This window comes from Lithobates pipiens, unplaced genomic scaffold, assembly GCF_037356315.1.
Source record: "Lithobates pipiens isolate NorthernLeopardFrog02 unplaced genomic scaffold, aLitPip1_a1.2 Scaffold_16, whole genome shotgun sequence".
NCBI lineage: Eukaryota > Metazoa > Chordata > Amphibia > Anura > Ranidae > Lithobates > Lithobates pipiens.
The window spans coordinates 373,503,150-373,522,038 of NW_027507748.1; the positions used below are offsets into that span (position 1 = coordinate 373,503,150).

An 18,889-nucleotide genomic window follows, 5' to 3' on the forward strand; every position below is an offset into this window, starting at 1 on the left:
TAGGACAAAGTCGGATCAGAAGTTGTGCAAGTTCCATGTCGGAATAGTGTGAACATAGCCTCAATGCCCATGTTAACATTGACTTTTAACTGCAGATTGGCAGCAGCTACAGCTGGTCATTATCCCAGCATGCTATTTGATCTAAAGTCACCTGCTACTTAATCATATTTCCACTCCTTATGAAAACCAACAGTGGATAATAAAACTAACAGAGCTCTAGAATATTTAAAGTAGTTCTAAAGGCAGAAGTTTTTTTTTTTTATCTTAATGCATTCTATGCATTAAGATAAAAAAAAGAACCTTCTGTGTGCAGAAGCCCCCCTTATACTTACCTGAGCTCCCTCTCGATCCAGTGATGTTGCACGAGAGCCACGAAGTCCAGGGACTCTCTCTCCTGACTGGCTGAGACACAGCAGTGGGCGTCATTGGCTCCCGCTGCCGTCAATCAAGGTCAATGAGCCAATCAGGAGAGAGAGGGAAGGCCTGGCCAAGGCTTCGTGTCTGAATGAACACATAGAGCAGTGGCTCAGCTTGGGTGCCCCCATAGCAAGCTGCACAGAGCAGGTAAGTATGACATCTTTGTTATTAAAAAAAAAGACTTTAGTATCACTTTAAGCATCATTTGCCTATACAGCGGGCGGGATACTCTCTTGTTCTGGGCCAACGTCATGTGACGTTGCCCAGTCTCACTTCGATCGCGTTCCCCCGGGGGTGCGCAGCGATCGCAGTCACGCTGTGTCCCTGGGACACGGAGCAACCCCGATCTCGGTAAAGAGCCAATGTAGTAAAATTACAGTAGAGCGGGCGGCTCTCATTCTGGGCTGACGCCAGATGACGTTCGCCCAGTCTCGCAGCGGTCACGTGCCCGTGCAGCGTGTCGATCACGCTGTGTCCCTGGGACGCCAATCTCAGTAAAAAGCCGCTGCTCTTTACGCATGTGATCGGCTGTGTCCAATCACAGCTGATTACATGTAAACAAGGAAGTGCCGTTAATCGTCCCTCCTCGCCTCACACTGACAGAGTGTGAGGCAAGGAGAGCCTATCAGCGACATCTCCTCACAGGGGAGACCTGTACTGATCAGGGCACGGATTATCAGTGCCCCGATTATCAGTACAGCCCCAACAGTGATGCCAGACTGTGCCCAACAGTGACACCAATCTGTCCTCATCAGTGAGATTGATCTGTGCCCATCAGTGATGCAATTCAGGGCTATCAGTGCCGCCTATCAGTGCGGCTTCATCAGCGCACATCAGTAAAGGAGAAAAATTACTTATTTACAAAATTTCCAGTCTTAGTTTTTTTAGCAAAAAAAATTACTTGGGTAAAGCGTTGCATGATCACGCAATTGTCATTCAAAGCATTGACAGCGCTGAAAACTGGCCTGGGCAGGAAGCGGGTGAAAGTGCCCTGTAGGGAAATGTGGAATTAAACCCTCCTATGCTATTCAAGGAAGCTGCCATCTTTGTTTCTGTTTGATCTGCAGTTGTCAATGTACTGCACATGATCAGTTATTATAAAAGCAATTTGACAGCTTGACAGTTTGATTGAGAGCACAAGCAAATGTGACAGCTATCATTCACGACATGCCTTGAATGTATCTGTTTTTGGGAAATAAGTAAACTGATGACTTTAGCAGAACGAAAGACAAACATACTTACCTCTGTTCCACTGGTCCTACGCCTGGGAGGTCCCTTCTTCTGGGTGCTGGTCTTTGGCCATTTTAATCAACCGGCATGGGATGACGTCACGCTTGCGCATTGCGCAGAAGTGCAGTCATCCTGGCACACCGGCACTGTAGCAGAAAGTAAATTGAGCTGCACAAGTCTCCTGTAGAAAAAAAGAGCCTGCCTGTTCGCAGTTTTTTTTTCAACTTTCCACTTTAACTACTTCATGACCACACAATAGCCAAAAGACAGCTATTGCACAGTCGTCCAATTCTGTGAGGAAGTCCTCCCACAACATCCTCTGAGAAGCAGGCCCCCAGTGTTCCCCCCTGGGGTACGCATCTGACATGCTCTGTGATCACTGTGTTCTCCGGACACAGCTGATCACATGTAAACAGACATGCCAGTTACTGGCATTCCTTTCCACACACACTGTCACGATGTGAGGAAAGGCTTTTTTGCAAAAGGTTATAACAGAAACTAAAAAAAAAAAAAAAAAAAATCCACAAAATGTTTTGTTTCTTTAGCAAAAAATAAAAAACCCAGAGATGATTGAATACAGTGTCTTGAAAAAGTATTCATACACCTTTTAAATTTTCCACATTTTGTCATATTAAAACCAAAAATGTATTTTATTGGGATTTTTATGTGATAGACCAACACAAAGTGGCACTTAATTGTGAAGTGGAAGGAAAGTTATAAATGGTTTTAAATTTTTTTTACAAATAAATATCTTGAAAGTGTGGTGTGCATTTGTATTCAGCCCCCTTTACTTGGATACCCCTAACTAAAATCTAGTGGAACCAATTGCCTTCAGAAGTCCCCCAATTAGTAAATAGAGTCCACCTGTGTGTAATTTAATCTCGGTATAAATGCAGCTGTTCTGTGAAGCCCTCGGAGGTTTGTTAGATAACCTTAGTAAACAAACAGCTTCAAGAAGGCCAAGGAATACACAAAACAGATCAGGGATAAAGTTGTGGAGTTTAAAGTTTTAAGCAGGGTTAGATTATAAAAAAAAATATCCCAAGTTTTGAACATCTCACGGAGCACTGCTCAATCCATCATCCAAAAATGGAAAGAGTAAGGCACAACTGCAAACCTACCAAGACATGGCCGTCCACCTAAACTGACAGGTCAGGCAAAGAGAGCATTTATCAGAGAAGCAGCCAAGAGGCCCATGGTAACTCTGGAGGAGCTGCAGAGAACCACAGATCAGGTGGGAGAATCTGTCCACAGGACAACTATTAGTTGTGCACTCCACAAATCTGGCCTTTATGAAAGAGTGGAAAGAAGAACGCGATTGTTGAAAGAAAGCCATAAGAAGTCCTGTTTGCAGTTTGCGAGAAGCCATGTGGGGGACTTGCAGCTGCAATTGCAGTAAAAGGCGGTTCTACAAATTATTGATTCAGGGGGGATGAATACAAATGCATTCCACACTTTTCACATATATATTTGTATAAAATTTTGAACACCATTTATCATTTTCCTTCCACTTCACAATTATGTGCCACTTTGTGTTGGTCTATCACATAAAATCCCAATAAAATACATTTACGTTTTTGGTTGTAACATGACAAAATGTGGAAAATTTCAAGGGGTATGAATACATTTTCAAGGCACTGTACCACCAAAACAAAGCTTTATCTGTCACCAATATATATATATATATATATATATATATATATATAAATGTCATAAGCATACAGTGTTGCATGACCACGCAATTGTCATTCAAAATGATGTGACAGAGCTGAAGGCTGAAAATTGGCCTGGAGAGGAAGGGGGTGAAAGTGCCAAGTACTGAAGCGGTTAAGAAGCTATAAATCCGAACAAAAAGAAGTAATCTGAAAAATGCATCTCTAAGTGAAACAATCTACATTCTTCTGACTTTTTAGTAAAAACAAAGAGAATTTTGTCTAATATTCACTGTCCGTTTTTATTGTTGTTCTTATTTAGTTGTATGTTCTGAGGATACCAATTGTTATTATGCTATTTACAACAATGATGCTACTTTTTGATTCCTAGCTTAGACAGAAGTATCACTGTCTGAAAAATGGAACCAAAAAGGTTATCCTTAAATAAAAATGATTTGATTTAAAAAACAAAATTTAACAGAATGACCAAAGAACTTCCATGTGTGAGCCCTGATACGTTCACAGCTACAATGACTTCAACAACAATTAGCTCCCAAATTGCTAAGTTATATAAAAAAATAAAAAAAAATCTTAATTCTTATTTTCATTTATGTTTATTAAAATAGTATGACAAATTCTACTGCCACTAATGTATTCCACACAGGTTTCTACATAGACAAAGAAAAAGCTTCATGGGGTGGGGTATGTCTTCTAGGAATTACCCCCATCATCTTCAGGACCCGTCTGACTATTTAATGTCTGCTTGGCATTGTGTTAATATTTTCTGAGTGTCTTATTTAGAGTGGTTCTTGATTAATGAAACCTAAAACAAAAGTCTTTTGGCATTATGCAGCTAAAGATTTATCCTTAGGTAAAAAACTCAACAAGTCTTCTCTATCACCCACCTGTCCCATGTTTTTGTGACTAGATGACTAGGCAAACAATTTATCCCAAACGCTAAAGAATAAAGGTTTGCATCCAATTTTAACACAAAGGACATTCTGTCCATTTTTCTGATGTGTGATTTTTCATGGATTTCATGCTTTTTGTAATTTTAAAACCTACAATGCCACTCTTTACCAAATGAAAATTGCAGAAAAATGATATACTCACTGGTATGCTCCAAATCTGCAGGCCATCTGTATACCCAATCATCAGAAGCAAAGGAGGGTCATTGCCAGTGCTATGCATTTCATGAAGTTCCATGTTCCTGTATGCATCTACAATGGATTAAAAGGAAGGAGAATAACTTTATTCACGTCACAAAAAGGTTTTTACATAAAAATAAATAAATAAAGATGCAAACATGTGAGGCCTGCTGAGAGATGCAATGTTTAAAAATAATATTATCTTTCCAGTATCCTTCATAAACAATGTTTTTTTATAATTAAAGAAAATGCTTACCATATCCTCTAACTGTAACTTAGGTAGAGAGGGGGGTGTCCTTACAACACAGAATCATGGTTCACTTGCCATAATCTAATAAACACATAGCATTTTCATACTAATTTTAATTTTGTGTCGGACACTGCCAGCCTTAGTAAGCAGTGAGCCACAGCCTGCCATTCTCCAAACATGATATATTTTATATATATATATATATATATATATATATATATATATATATATATATATATATATATATATATATATATATATCATATCATATCATATGTAGGAATTTACAGTGCTGGTAAGCAAACTACAGAGAGATCTACAGTATACTGAGAAACAAATAAATGCTTATCAGTTGATTTATCATCCAGAAAAACATTAAACTCACCATTTAAATCTGAATTTTCAAAACGGACCCAAACAATTTTTTCTTTTTCTTCCAATGTAGGTGAGCCACTATATGCCTGAAAAAAAAGCCAGGATCATTTATCACGCTTCAAAACCAACTTTCACAACTAAAATGTGACCAAAAAACAATGCATTATTAATCTGGAGAATGCCTAAAATTAGTGTTAAATATTAAAACTGCATTGTGTGTTTATGCTGCACTCCTGACAAACAGAACTTACTTATGTTTTCTATAGGCTGTCCCTGCTGTGAGAAAGGCATGACTAAAGCTGGCCATAAATGGATGGAATTTCCATCCATGTACAGTATCTCACAAAAGTGAGTACACCCCTCACATATTTGTAAATATTTTATCACGTCTTTTCATGTGACAACACTGAAGAAATGACACTTTGCTACAATGTAAAGTAGTGAGTGTACAGCTTGTATCACAGTGTAAATTTGCTGTCCCCTCAAAATAAATCAACAGCCATTAATTTCTAAATCGCTGGCAACAAAAGTGAGTACACCCCTAAGTGAAAATGTCCAAATTGGGCTCAATTAGCCATTTTCCCTCCCCAGTGTCATGTGACTCGTTAGCGTTACAAGGTCTCAGGTGTGACTGGGAAGCAGGTGTGTTAAATTTGGCGTTATCACTCTCTCATACTGGTCACTGGCAGTTAAACATGGCAACTCATGGCAAAGAACTCTCTGGGGATCTGAAAAAAAGAATTGTTGCTCTGAATATAGCTATAAGATTGCCAAGACCCTGAAACTGAGCTGCTGCATGGTGGCCAAGACCATACAACAGTTTAACAGGACTCACCATGGTCAACCAAAGAAGTTGAGTGCACATGCTCAGATATCCAGAGGTTGTCTTTGGAAAATAGACGTATGAGTGCTGGCAGCATTGCTGCAGAGGTTGAAGGGGGGGGTTGAGCCTGTCAGTGGGGCTGTATTAGTGCTGCTGGCATTGGGGAGCTACAGTTCTTTGAGGGAACCATGAATGCCAACATGTACTGTGACATACTGAAGCAGAGCATGATCTCCTCCTTTCAGAGACTGGGCCGCAGGGCAGTATACCAACATGATAACGACCCCAAACACACCTCCAAGACAACAACTGCCTTGCTATAGAAGCTGAGGGTAAAGGAGATGGACTGGCCAAGCATGTATCCAGACCTAAATCCTATTGAGCATCTGTGGGGAATCCTCAAACAGAAGGTGGAGGAGCGCAAGGTCTCCAACATCCACCAGCTCTGTGATGTCATCATAGAGCAGTGGAAAAGGACTCCAGTGGCAACCTGTGAAGCTTTTGTGAACTCCATGCCCAAGAGGGTTAAGGCAGTGCTGGAAAATAATGGTGGCCACACAAAATATTGACCCTTTGGGCCCAATTTGGACATTTTCACTTAGGGGTGTACTCACTTTTGTGGCCAGCGGTTTAGACATTAATGGCTTTGTGTTGAGTTATTTTGAGGGGACAGCAAATTTACACTGTTATACAAGCTGTACACTCACTACTTTGTAGCAAAGCGTAATTTCGTCAGTGCTGTCACATAAAAAGATATAATAAAAAGATATAATAAAATATTTACAAAAATGTGAGGGGTGTACTCACTTTTGTGAGATACTGTATGGCCGTTCCCATTTATGAGAAGTCAATCTATTGATCAGCTTCTCATGAATGGGCTTGTTGGTATATTTTCACTCAATCAGCGCCAATTGGCTGCATCGCTGATCCGTGTATTCTGATGGAGGGGGGATTCTCCCTGCTGTCAGATTAAAATGACACAGTGGGGAGGGTTTCCCATCCACCTCCAATATGGGAATGGAGTAATGGATACAGCTTTTTTTAGTTTAGCCATTTGGCTGAATTAAAAACTGAGCCATGTATGGCTAGCCCAAAGCATGCAGAATGAGTTTGTAACCATCCATTCTTGGCTGAGTAGTAAAACATGACTGAGTATAAGAGCATTTTAGGGAATCAGAGGGGTTGATTTACTAAAACTGGAGAGTGCAAAATCTGGTGCAGCTGTGCATTGAAACCAAGCAGCCAAGTTTTTCTTTTGTCAAAGCCTTAGGCCCCTTTCACATGATCGCATCGCCTTGCAAAGATCCGCCTGTCTGTTTTTCAGTACGGATCGGAGCGGGCCACCCATTGACTTGTATGGGCAGGCGGATGTCAGCGGAGAGGTGTCCACCGACACCCGCCTGCCATCCGATCCGAAAAGATACGCTCAGAACAAACGGATGCCGATAGTTCACCATCCCTCCAGCGGATGGGATCAGATGAAAATGGACATAATGCTGGTTGTTTTCATCTGATCTTCCCAAAGAGAACAATGGGGCTCTGACAGGTCCATCACAGCACAGTGAGCAGAGAGACCTGTCATCCACCTGCTCAGTGGGGATAAACAGAGCGATCTCTCGCTGAGCTAGCAGAGTCCACTGAGCGGATCCGTCCCATGTGAAAGGGGCCTAATTGAACCAGCTGAAGGTAGAAGTTGATTGCCTACCATGCACAGCTGCAACAGATTTTGTACTTTCCATTTTTAATAAATCAACCCCAGAGTGTTTCAAAAGTAAAGATGGGCAAAGGTTCATCAATTTGTGAAAGCTGCATCTAAAAATTGTCTAAAATTTCATAATAATTTTGCTCAATGTAAAATTGCAGACTTAAAGCGGCTGTAAACCCCGCTTGGTAATTTTTACCTACAGGTAAGCCTATAATAAGTAAGTATGTAGGTAAAATGAATCTCTCCTAAACATACATAGCTTAGGAGATATTCACCCTGCATGCAGCTGGAACCGAGGGCTCCCATGCACATGCACGAAAGTGACATCATCACGGCTCCGTCTAATCACACTGCCGGAGCTCATGAACCTGGAAGAAAAACAGGAATATGTCAACCCTCTCAGCAGTGACTTTACAGTGCTGGAGGGCTTTGTTCCAAGGTGAGTATTTCATAATGTACTAGTATGCGATGCATACTAGCACATTATGCCATTGCCATGCAGGTTTAGTTTATTTTTTTGTGAACAACCGCTTTAACTATATCATCATTTACAGCACATATCATACATATGGATTATTTTTTTGGGTGAAGAATGAAACCCATACGCCTCATTCACATAGGGTGGGGGGCTGGGATCTGGGGGGGTCCCTTGTTAAAGAGGGCCTCCAGATTCCGATAAGCCCCCCCACCCTCAGACCCTGACAACCACTGCATGGAGACAAGGTGCTTTGGGGTGGGGCTCAGAGCACCACCCCCCTATGCTGTGGCCTGGTATGGTCCAGGAGGGGGGGTCTGCTCACTCGTCCCCTCCCTTTCCTTACCTACCGCGTTGCATGTTCGGATAAGGGTCTGGGATGGATTTTGGGGGGGACCCCATCCCGTTTTTATTTTTTATTTTGGCGTTTCCCTTAGGATTCATAATAGACTTGAAGGGCCTGGTATTGTTGGGATCATGTCACCCGGACACGGCACATCTCAGATCGGCAGGAGGGCTCTGTGATTGGCCCTCCTGATCACATGACGGCCGTGTCCAATCACGGCCGTCATGTCATGTAAACAAACAGCCGGTTGCTAGGCAATCGGCTCTCCTCTCCTCACACGGAAGTCACCGCTGAGGAGAGGAGAGCAGAACGCTGCAGCCGGCTGATGATCAGTGAGTATGGGCTGCTTTTTACAGCTTTTTACTCACTGATCATCAGTGTAGTGTAAACACACAACACACCACACAGTCCCCACACATGTCCCCAAAACACACATGTCCCCAAAACATACATGTCCCCAAATAATAAAAACACATGTCCCTAATAATAAAAACATGTCCCCCACATATGTCCCACTAAAATCACATGTCCCAATGATTATCTGCACACATATGTACGTGATCACCTGCACACATATGTACATGATCATTTGCGTACATATGTCCGTGATCACACAAACCAATTATTATACACTTAACGGAATTTTTTTACCAAAAACATGTAGCAGAATACATTTTGGCTTAAATTTATGACAAAATTTGATTTTATTGGATTTCTTTTCAAATAGAAAAAAGAAAATATTGTTTTTTTTCCAAATTTCCGCTATTTTTGCGCTTATATCGCAAAAAAAAAAAAAACGGAGTCGTGAATAAATAACACCAAAATAAAGCTCTATTTGTGCGAACAAAATGATAACAATTTCATTTGGGTACAGTGTAGCATGACCGCGCAATTGTCACTGAAAGCGCTAGAGCGCTGAAAGCTGAAAATTGGGCTGGGAAGGAAGGGGGCGAAAGTGCCCTGTATAGTAGTGGTTAAAATCGATTAACATTTCCTAAAAATTGCCATGTATATGGCCAACATGCAATCTTAGCAATTACCCATGCTGTTGCCAGTCTCATCAGGCATTATTCGGTAATCATGCAAATGTATTAAGAAATGACCAGTAAGAGTGTTCATGTTGATAAGCAGCTTATTATCACAATCAAACAGACTCCATACGAACTGCTATATGGTTGTTTTCTGATTACCTTATGAGAAAAAAAAAAAATGTAGCAGCTGTCCTAAGAGGCTGCCATTCAAAAACAAAGAACCCACTGAAAGGCTACCACCAGTAAGAAGTATCAGGCTAATGATATGTAACTGCTGCTGTAGATAATAAAAATACTGCAGCAGCAGAAAGGCATGCAGTGAAACTAGTGCACTAACCTGTGGAACAACATCTTGGAGAAATGTAACAACACTTTCCATATAGGATTGTTCCCTGAAAAAGAATAAGAATTATATTAAATGACAATTTGTCCAAAACACAGTTATATGAATCAGACCACCATACGTTACATAATGCCCAGCACTCCATATGGAGAACACCACAGGACCTTCATTATCCACATTTCCCTATCTACTCATTACTCTTAACAGCTTTTCTTTAATTGGAGTTGTAAATACAATAATGCAAGGATTTGGTAAATTGAACTCTTGGACTTACTTTACCTTTTAAGATGGCTTAGTAGATGTTTCCATAGATGGCATTTCCAAGAACCTGGCTGCATTTTTAGTTTATCTTCTGAGTGCAATACGTATCCCAAAACTCAGGCACTTCATTGTGCAATACACGTTAGCTTTCATGTTTGATGTCTTTCCCCCCTGGCTGAAAAAACCTTGGGCCACTTTTAAAACAAGGGGAGCCCACAAGGTCATCTTAAAACTAGAAAACTCATATCAGAAAACTCAAGTTTGTGAGGATTGGTATTCAACAATGACCCTGCATTGCAAATGCTTTAATTACTAACTGACAGATTAAGCCTAGGTTCACATAAATGCAATGCAGGAAACTCTGTGATCCGTGCATGTTTCCCAAACCAGATATCCAACCTCACTGCCCTTGCCATCCGCTGTCAATAAAATTTTAACATCCAACAACCCAAACACAAGTCGCAAAGGCAGAGCGTTTGCCTGCACCAGATCACATGGTACAAAATGACCATGTGATGCGGTTGTGGTGTGGCTTCAAAAAAGTTGCATGCAAGTCTTTGGTGCAATGCGGTGTGATTTGAGCCCATGCAAAATGAGTGGGCTTAAATCACACCGCATTGAATCACTTGTGAATTGTACAGGAATGTGGTACGGTTCCCGATTCACATGCAGTTCATAGCGTGAACCGAGCCTATTTTGCCTTTAGACTTGACTATAAAGTTAGGGTGTTTTAGTACCTTCCAGTGAACTACTCAAACTTGCAAATCATTAGTAACTTGTTAAGATTTCAATGCATTTATTTTTTAAAGTAGGCCTATAGCCAAAAATTTTACATAAATCTGCTGTTCAGCATAAAAAAAGAATATGTCAACCCAACATTTCATATTCCTCATATGTGCCTGCTGTACCATGTACTTGTATGAAATACATCCTGTTCTTTTTGTATTGCTTCCTTTCTGGTGTTCCTACCAGTTCCTCTGCTTTTCTATTAAAAAACTGACCACACTAGGCATACTATCACAGCATAGTCAGTTTTCTGGCACTGCTGAGAGCTCAGCCTGCTTTTCTACAATGATCAGATTTGTGCCAACACCCCCCCCCCCCCCCCCCCCACCCTCCATCTCTGTCTGTCTCCAGACAGCCAATTACTATGGAAGCAAAAACTCAAAAATGGTGCAGCGCAAAATAAGTCCATGTACTATATAATCAGATATTGTACAGAAAGAAGAGATAAAGCTACCACGTGATGAAAGAGAACTTCCAACAATATAACAAATTCAAAGTGACAGATCCTTCCACCATCAGTATAGGGTACTCTTACTGAATCTGACGGACCACTGAAAATTCAAATGGTCAAACAGGCTTAATCCCACACACAGGATGAACGGATCCAGCAACACCGATCCGCAGATGAGGACAGGATGTAATCAGGTAAATCCCTCCAGCAGCATGCAATCTGATGAGCCACTGATGGTCAAATGCACTAGTAATGCTCAGAGGGTAAAGTTTGCTGTATGAATCTAATAGCGCCAACCCAGCAAGCAGAATGCGTGCAAAAAGGTCACTCCAGCAGAAAAAAGATCCCCAGCAAAAAACAAAGAAAAAGTGTAGCCTTTAAAGATCGTTTATTGTATAAAATAAAAATAGAATAGTTCTTGGCTCAATAAAATAATGGCAGTCAGTAAATGTAAAGCGATACCATAAAAACCATAGACGTCGAAGTTTGCACTGTAAGTGCCTGCAAATAGCCACAAGGTGACACTATAACTTCAGAAAAACACACATTAAGACAGCGGGTGACATCCGCAATGGAGCTCCCCCTGTACATACGTTACGTCCTAGACGGACTTCGCCAGCAGTGGAGGAGCATCCCCCCATATAGCTACTCCTATTCTGTGGACTGTCTATCTGTACTGCGATATATTGTTGTCCTGTGAACTATTGATCTGGAATGTGTCCTATTTTCGCCCCTCTCGTACACCCATGTTCCTTGACTGTGTGGCAGGTTCCATGTGATTTGCTTTCATGTGCTCTCTCTCTGCACTCTTAGGCTGCATTCACACCTTAGCGTAGCGTTTTCAATCGTTTTTGCAGCGTTTTTTACCGCGATTCGCTGCGTTTTTTACTGCGTTTTTTACTGCCATTTTCCGCAAATTTTGTGCAGGGCAAAAGGTCACCAATGTTAAAAGAAGAAAAACGCCCAAATCAGCCCGATTCGCGTGACAAAAAAAGGTCCGGAACTTGTTTGAGCTTCAGGCGTAGTGCTTCAGGCGACTTGGAGTGGAGATGTGAACCATCTCCATTGAGAATAATGGATTTTTTCCCCTCCAGCGTTTTGTAGCTTCAGGCGTCAAGCTACAAAACGCTCAGATGTGAATGGGGTCTTAGTGCTCATGCACATGGACATTTTAAAAAACTGGCTGCAAAGCTAGCTCCGAAGCCTGGAAAAATCGGCGTTAAAAATTTTTTACCACGTTTTGCATTGGCGTTTTTGCGCGTTTTTGCGCGTTAGCGTTAAGTAGCGTTTTTTTAAAGAAACACATCTCTTGGCTATAGCACTCCGAAAACAAAGAAAATATGTTACGTGTTATGCGCGTTTTTCCGCGATTCGCGTTTTTACAGCTCTAGCTCCGCGCCATGGAACGCACTGGTCCTGGGTTTTTTTTACAGCTTAAAAACGCCTATGCCATTTGCAGCTCAAAAACGCCTAGGTGGGCATGAAGCCATAGACTAACATGGACAAGCGTTTTTAAGCTGCAAAAAACGCTCAAAAAAGCGGCTGTAAAAACGTCCGTGTGCATGAGGCCTTAGTTTGTCACTGGTAGAATGTAAAGAAAGAGGCAATTAGGGCTTAGGGGTTATTTATGAACAAATTTTAACTTGTCAGGTTGCTTCAACTGACATTATATGCAGATCAAATATAAAAATATTAAAAATTCTAAGTACAAACTTTCAAAATTGAGCTTGCACTAAGTAGTGTAATTTATAAAAATATCTATATATAAAAAGTGTTGCGCACAAAAAAATTAAAGTAAAAGATATGCAGTGTACATCAACTTAAAATGAAAGAAACTCTAATAAATGTGAAATAACAACAATGTTACAATATGTTTTTAATAATGTCCAAAATATTCTGTGATGAAGTCCGCACAAATAGCTGAATGGCTTGTGATTTGTGAGGGCTGCCTGCATCTGATCCATCCCTGTGAGGTTTTCTTGTGGGTGAGAAATCCTGGGCTTCCAGCGGTAAATTGGTACACAGCATTTGTTCATGTTTTTATCTACCTATTCAATGTGAGTGCATACTTTAAAACTATTTTATTGACTTTGTGGATGAAGACATTGTGAGTCTACAAACTCTATCTGGAGATTACTGACAGTAATTCATATTAAATTAGATTAATTGTTGCACTATAATGATGATACAATGATACATCCTTCTGGTACACCAGCAAAAATAATAAACGGAGGCATTCTGGGAATAGGAGAGGTTATACCAGATTGGTTGCTGTTTTGTTTGTCAATGTGCAATTCTTCCTTTAGGTGACAGTATAACCAACATGTCTCTGAACCCAGTATCCTTCAATGAACAAGACAAAAAAAAAAAAAAAAAGATGAATGTAAGACTCACGTGACTGCCTGTGGTCGAACCATCACGCCACCTGTGCAGCGACTTGGGCGCCGGGGAGATTCTGTCGTCATGTTTGAGCTACAGCCGACTCTACAGTAAACACCAGGCTCTGAAAAACAGATATGGCTTTCAATACAACATTCACTTAAGGGCATTTTAACTTGAAGCTAAACTCCATGTATACACATAAACAAATAAATTATATCAAGTTAGGTATTCTTTAATGAAACCAATAAAATGTATCTAAAGCCAAAGTTTTGATTTTAGTTTTGGGTAGAGAACTGGGGGGTTATTACCCTATCAGGTTTTTATTGCCGTCTGTTTGCTCATTAGGGAGATACACTCTCAAAGTATCTTTGTAACCACCATCTCTGAAACTGAAAGGGAGGGAGGGACCAAAATTGGCACCAGAACAGTTATGCCACGTACACACGATCGAATTGTCCAGCGGACCACAGTACGCCTGACAATTCGATCGTGTATGGGCTCCAGCTGACTTTTTCATCATAAAGTCCGGCGGACTTAGAAAGTAGTTTTGACTCACAATTTGTCCGCCGGACTTGGCTTTCAGCAGACAATCCATTCGTCAGTGTGCTAGTCCGGCGGATTAAGAATGACGCATGCTCTGAAGCAAGTACGAGAAGGAAGCTATTGGCTACTGGCTATTGAACTTCCTTTTTCTAGTCCCGACAAACGTGCTGTAAGTCATCGCGTTAGAAATCGTCGGACTTTCGGAGTGTCCATGTGTGGCCAAGTCCGTTCGTTATAAAGTCCGGCGGATTGTTTACCGGATTGCTTGCCGGACCAATTCCGCCGGACAATTCGATTGTGTGTACGCGGCATAAGGGTACTTTCACACTGGGGCGGTGCCAACGTTAGCAGTAAAGTCGTTTTAGCGGTGCTTTACCGCTGTTATAGCAGCACTTTTCAGCTGCTAGCGGGGCACTTTGAACCCCCACTAACTGCCGAAGAAAGGGTTAAAAGTGGCCGTGTTGCGTTGCTGCCAAATCAATTTGCAGGTGCTTCGGCAGCGCTGCCCGTTTATTTCAAGGGGCAGAGCGTTTGTTGTACAACTGATGTCCGCCGTGACTTGATATCTCTGGCATCTTTTAAATTATCAATGCGAGTTTTATTCACCACCTTTTTTGTGAGTGCATTACCATTAGGCTAGACGTTTAATAAATTCCACATATATATATATACACACACACACACACACACACACACACGCGCGTACGTATGTACGTTTGTGTCATTATTACCCTCAGCACCATTGTTTACCTTTAATCGCTTAAGGACCGCCTCACGCCGATGTACGTCGGCAGAATGGCACTGCTGGGCACAAGCACGTACAGGTACGTTGCCCTTTAAGTGCCCAGCCGTGGGTCCGGCTGTGCACTCAAGACCCGGTCCTGAGCTCCGGGACACAGATCGGGTCACAGAGCTGAAGAACGAGGAGAGGTAAGTGTAAACAAACCTCTCCTCGTGCTTCCTAGTGAGGCTGTCACTGATCGTCTGTTCCCCGTTATAGGGAAAGACGATCAGTGACGTCACATGCCAAGCCATGCCCCCCCTACAGTTAAAAAACACACACACGGATGTGAGGGTGATTTGGTGTGATATCTGTCACTTCATTGATCGCTAGTGTTTGTTTGGGCAGATCTGATTGTCTAGGCGGGTGTCCTTTTCCCCCCTCATCCATATAGCTCTCCTGAAGCCATGCGCTCAGTGGTGTAGAGCAGGGGTTCCCTGTAAAGAGGAGTAGTTAAATCCTGGGTGCAGAGTTCTTCAAACACATCCAAATATGGCACTGCATGTAGCAGTATGCCCTTTAAAAAGAAAAAAAAAAACACACACACACACACACACACACACACACACACACACACACACACACACACACACACACACTTAACCCCTACACTGCCCCCTAGTGGTTAACCCCTTCACTGTCAGTGACATTTTTACAGTAATCAGTGCATTTTGAATCGCACTGATCGCTGTATTAATGCCAATGGTCCCAAAAATTTGTTAAAATTGTCCGACGTGCCCGCCATAATGTTGCAGTCACAATAAAAATCACTGCTCGCCGCCATTACTAGTAAAAAAAAAAAAAATTAATAAAAATGCCATAAAACTATCCCCTATAACTTTTGTGCAGTAACATCCATCCCCCTCCAGAATATATCCCCACCTCCGCTCAACATCATCCACCCCTCTCCATAATATCTCCAGGATTTTGGGCGAGGATGGGGATATATTGTGGGGAGGGATGGATGATGCTGGGTGGAGGTGGGGATATATTATGGAAAGGGATGGATGGTGCTGGGCAGAGTTGGGGATATAATGTGGAGAGGGATGGATGATGCTGGGCGGAGGTGGGGATGAAGATGATTGAGTTGCAGGGGGCACAGCAGGACACACTAACTTCACTTTTTTGACTTACGCTGCATGATGCTCGTATCTTTGTGCATGCACCTGATAGGGCTGGGTTACATTCACCGCTGACCACACCCCCTGTCCGTGTCTCGGCCAATCATATTGAAAACTAACCTGGCAGCAGCCAGGGAAGGAAGAGGAGCGAGAGCTGGCCGCGATCACCTGCTAGGGGCGGGGGGGGGGGGGGGGGGTTGTCAGAAAGGCGGTGCAGGCTTGCTCGGGCTTCCATTATAAGCCCTTGTACACACGGTCGGATATTCCGATGGAGAATGTCCGATCGGACCATGTTGCCGGATAATCCTACCGTGTGTGGGCTCCATCGGACTGTTTTAGAGCTGGGCTATAAAATTTTCCAACAACATGATCCGATCGGACTTTGTCTGATCGTTTGTAGAGAATGCAGATCGGACAAAGTGCCACACATGCTCAGATCAAATAACGACACCAAAGCTATTGGCTACTAGCCGCAACATAGTCCCGTCACAAGGCACGAACATCATCACGTTACGAACGATCGGATTTTCCGACAACTTTGTCCGACCGTGTGTATGCAACACCACGTTTGGATAAAATCCGTCGGAAAAAATCAGATGGATTTTGTTGTCGGAATGTCCGAACATGTGTACAAGGGCTTTTATGGTAATCCTTTTTTTGCTATTCTCTATAGCGAGCGAGCAAACGAATGAGGGGGGGGCGGCTAGTGAAAGTGATAGGAGGCGGAGGATTCTCCTTCTCTATAGTGGGTGCAGGCTAGCGGCGGCACAGGCAACAATTATGTTTCATGTGCTGCTGTGAGGGGAGTGGGCCTTGGCCAGGCGGGCCCCTCAGGACGTTCGGGCCCCTTACATGAGTACATGCCTGTATCCCCCTGATGGCGGCCCTGCTCATGGGACACTTTGGCGTTTTGAGGGTTACATGTTTTTTACTGTGTGTTTTGCAGCAATTGCCATTTGTTTTTTCACATAGCAAAATGTGTGTTTGGTGTGACGTTAACAATTAAAGGGATTGTAAATATTTGAGGTATTTCACCTTAATGCATTTTATGTATTAAGGTGGAAAACTTTCTGTGATGCAGCAGCCCCCAGAGCCACCCTTTTACTTGCCTGAACCCGGTCTTTCCAGCTACGGAGATGAGCACACCAGCTCCAGCCGGTGTCTCTGGTCCTGATTTAATAGATTGATAGCAGTGCAGCCATTGGCTCCCACTGCTGTCAATCAAATCCAATGAAGCGGGAGCCAGAGCTAGGGCCGAGTCCTGCTGTCTGTCTGTCTGTGTCCACTCTCCAATGGGGCATTTGAGAAGAGGAACCAGGAGCGCTGCTGATGGACCCCATAAGAGGAGGATCTGGGCCACTCTGTGCAAAACCAACTGCACAGAGGTGGTAAGTATGACATGTTTGTTTTTAAAACAAACCTTTAGATATCCTTAAAAGTGGTTGTAAACCCTTTACAACCACTTTTTACTACATATAAGCCTATAATAAGGCTTACCTGTATCTACCCTGGATATCTCCTAAACCAGTTTAGGAGATATCCCCTGTATCTGCATGTGCCGATGTCATCTGCAAATGTGCACTGAAAGCAATGGTACATACGTGTCGTTGCTTCAGTTAGTGTGCAGTTACCTGCAGCACGCACGGGAGTGAAGTAATCACCGCTCCAGACAATCATAGCTCCGGAGCCAGTGATACCCAGAAGTAACTCCGGGAGTGATGTCGCAAGCCAGAGCATTCTATGAGGACCGCTGTGGGGGCTTCAATCTAAGGTAAGTAATCCTTAATGAGCTAGTATTCTATGCATACTAGCTCATTATGTCTTTGTGTCTTTGTCTTGCAGGTTATTTTCATTTTTTTTAAGTTAGTGTGTTTACAGCCACGTTAATGTCACTTAAAGCAAAACTAATAGTTTTAGGTGTATAAAGATGGCCATACACTATACAATCTGATTGTACAAACATTCATGAGGACAGTGAAGCAAGTGTCTGTAGAATTAATTGAAAGCTTTGACTTTATTTTGAAAGTACATTAATGGTATATTGGTACACAGGGGAGTTGAAATTTAGAGAAAACAAAAAAGGTGGTGATTTTAGACTTTAAGTTTAATCTTGCATAGCTCTTTCGTTTAGCATTTTGAAGTGTGCAGGAGATAAGAGGTGAGATAACAGACAATGTGGATAGAGCTGTACATATTGAAAACACAAGAAGTGTGTCCTGAGTCCTCTAGAATTCACCATACACTATACAATCTGATTGTACAATCTCATTTAGGTCTACCATCAACTATGATGTGCCAGGGCCTGCCTGACTGGATACAGAGTAATTGGCTAGATAGGAGTTTCCTCCTATTATATAAATATGGCCATCTTTATACACCTAAAACTACTAGTTGATTTCAGTGCCATTAATTGTTAACGGCACACCAAACACAGAAGCAAACACACATTTTGCCATGTGAAAAAACGAGTGGCAAATTTTGCAAGTCGGACTGTAAAAAACACACAACCCGCAAAATGGCCCATGCACCACATGTAGTGCAGCCCATTGAAATCAACAGGTTGCCCTACGTGTGTCACATAAAAAATGAGCCACAAAATGTGCGCTGCCACTATGCTAGATGTGAATGGGGCCTGAAATTGAAATTTGTGCGTTTTCACCTTTTAGACCTCTAATGTTACCTCTGCTGGAGATTGACAGCTCTGACCACTTCTGGGTTCATACATCACAGGGGGAAGTAGTTATTGGTCTCTCTTTATCCTGACACCCG

At 42.3% G+C, this 18,889-nt stretch overlaps 1 protein-coding gene across 5 annotated transcripts in view; it reads right to left on the reverse strand.

Annotated features, from left to right (window-relative positions):
• The window catches only part of BCAS3 (BCAS3 microtubule associated cell migration factor), a 1,583,483-nt gene that overhangs the window by 1,537,489 nt on the left and 27,105 nt on the right, over window positions 1–18,889 (reverse strand). For all 5 annotated transcript variants that reach the window (XM_077482133.1, XM_077482136.1, XM_077482134.1 and 2 more), the window contains exons 3-6: window positions 13,688–13,796; window positions 9,790–9,844; window positions 5,083–5,158; window positions 4,413–4,519 (exon numbers count right to left, since the gene is read on the reverse strand). In XM_077482133.1, coding sequence (XP_077338259.1) covers window positions 4,413–4,519; window positions 5,083–5,158; window positions 9,790–9,844; window positions 13,688–13,758 — 309 coding nt within the window. In that variant the 5' untranslated portion in view covers window positions 13,759–13,796. The remainder of the gene's footprint in view (window positions 1–4,412; window positions 4,520–5,082; window positions 5,159–9,789; window positions 9,845–13,687; window positions 13,797–18,889) is intronic.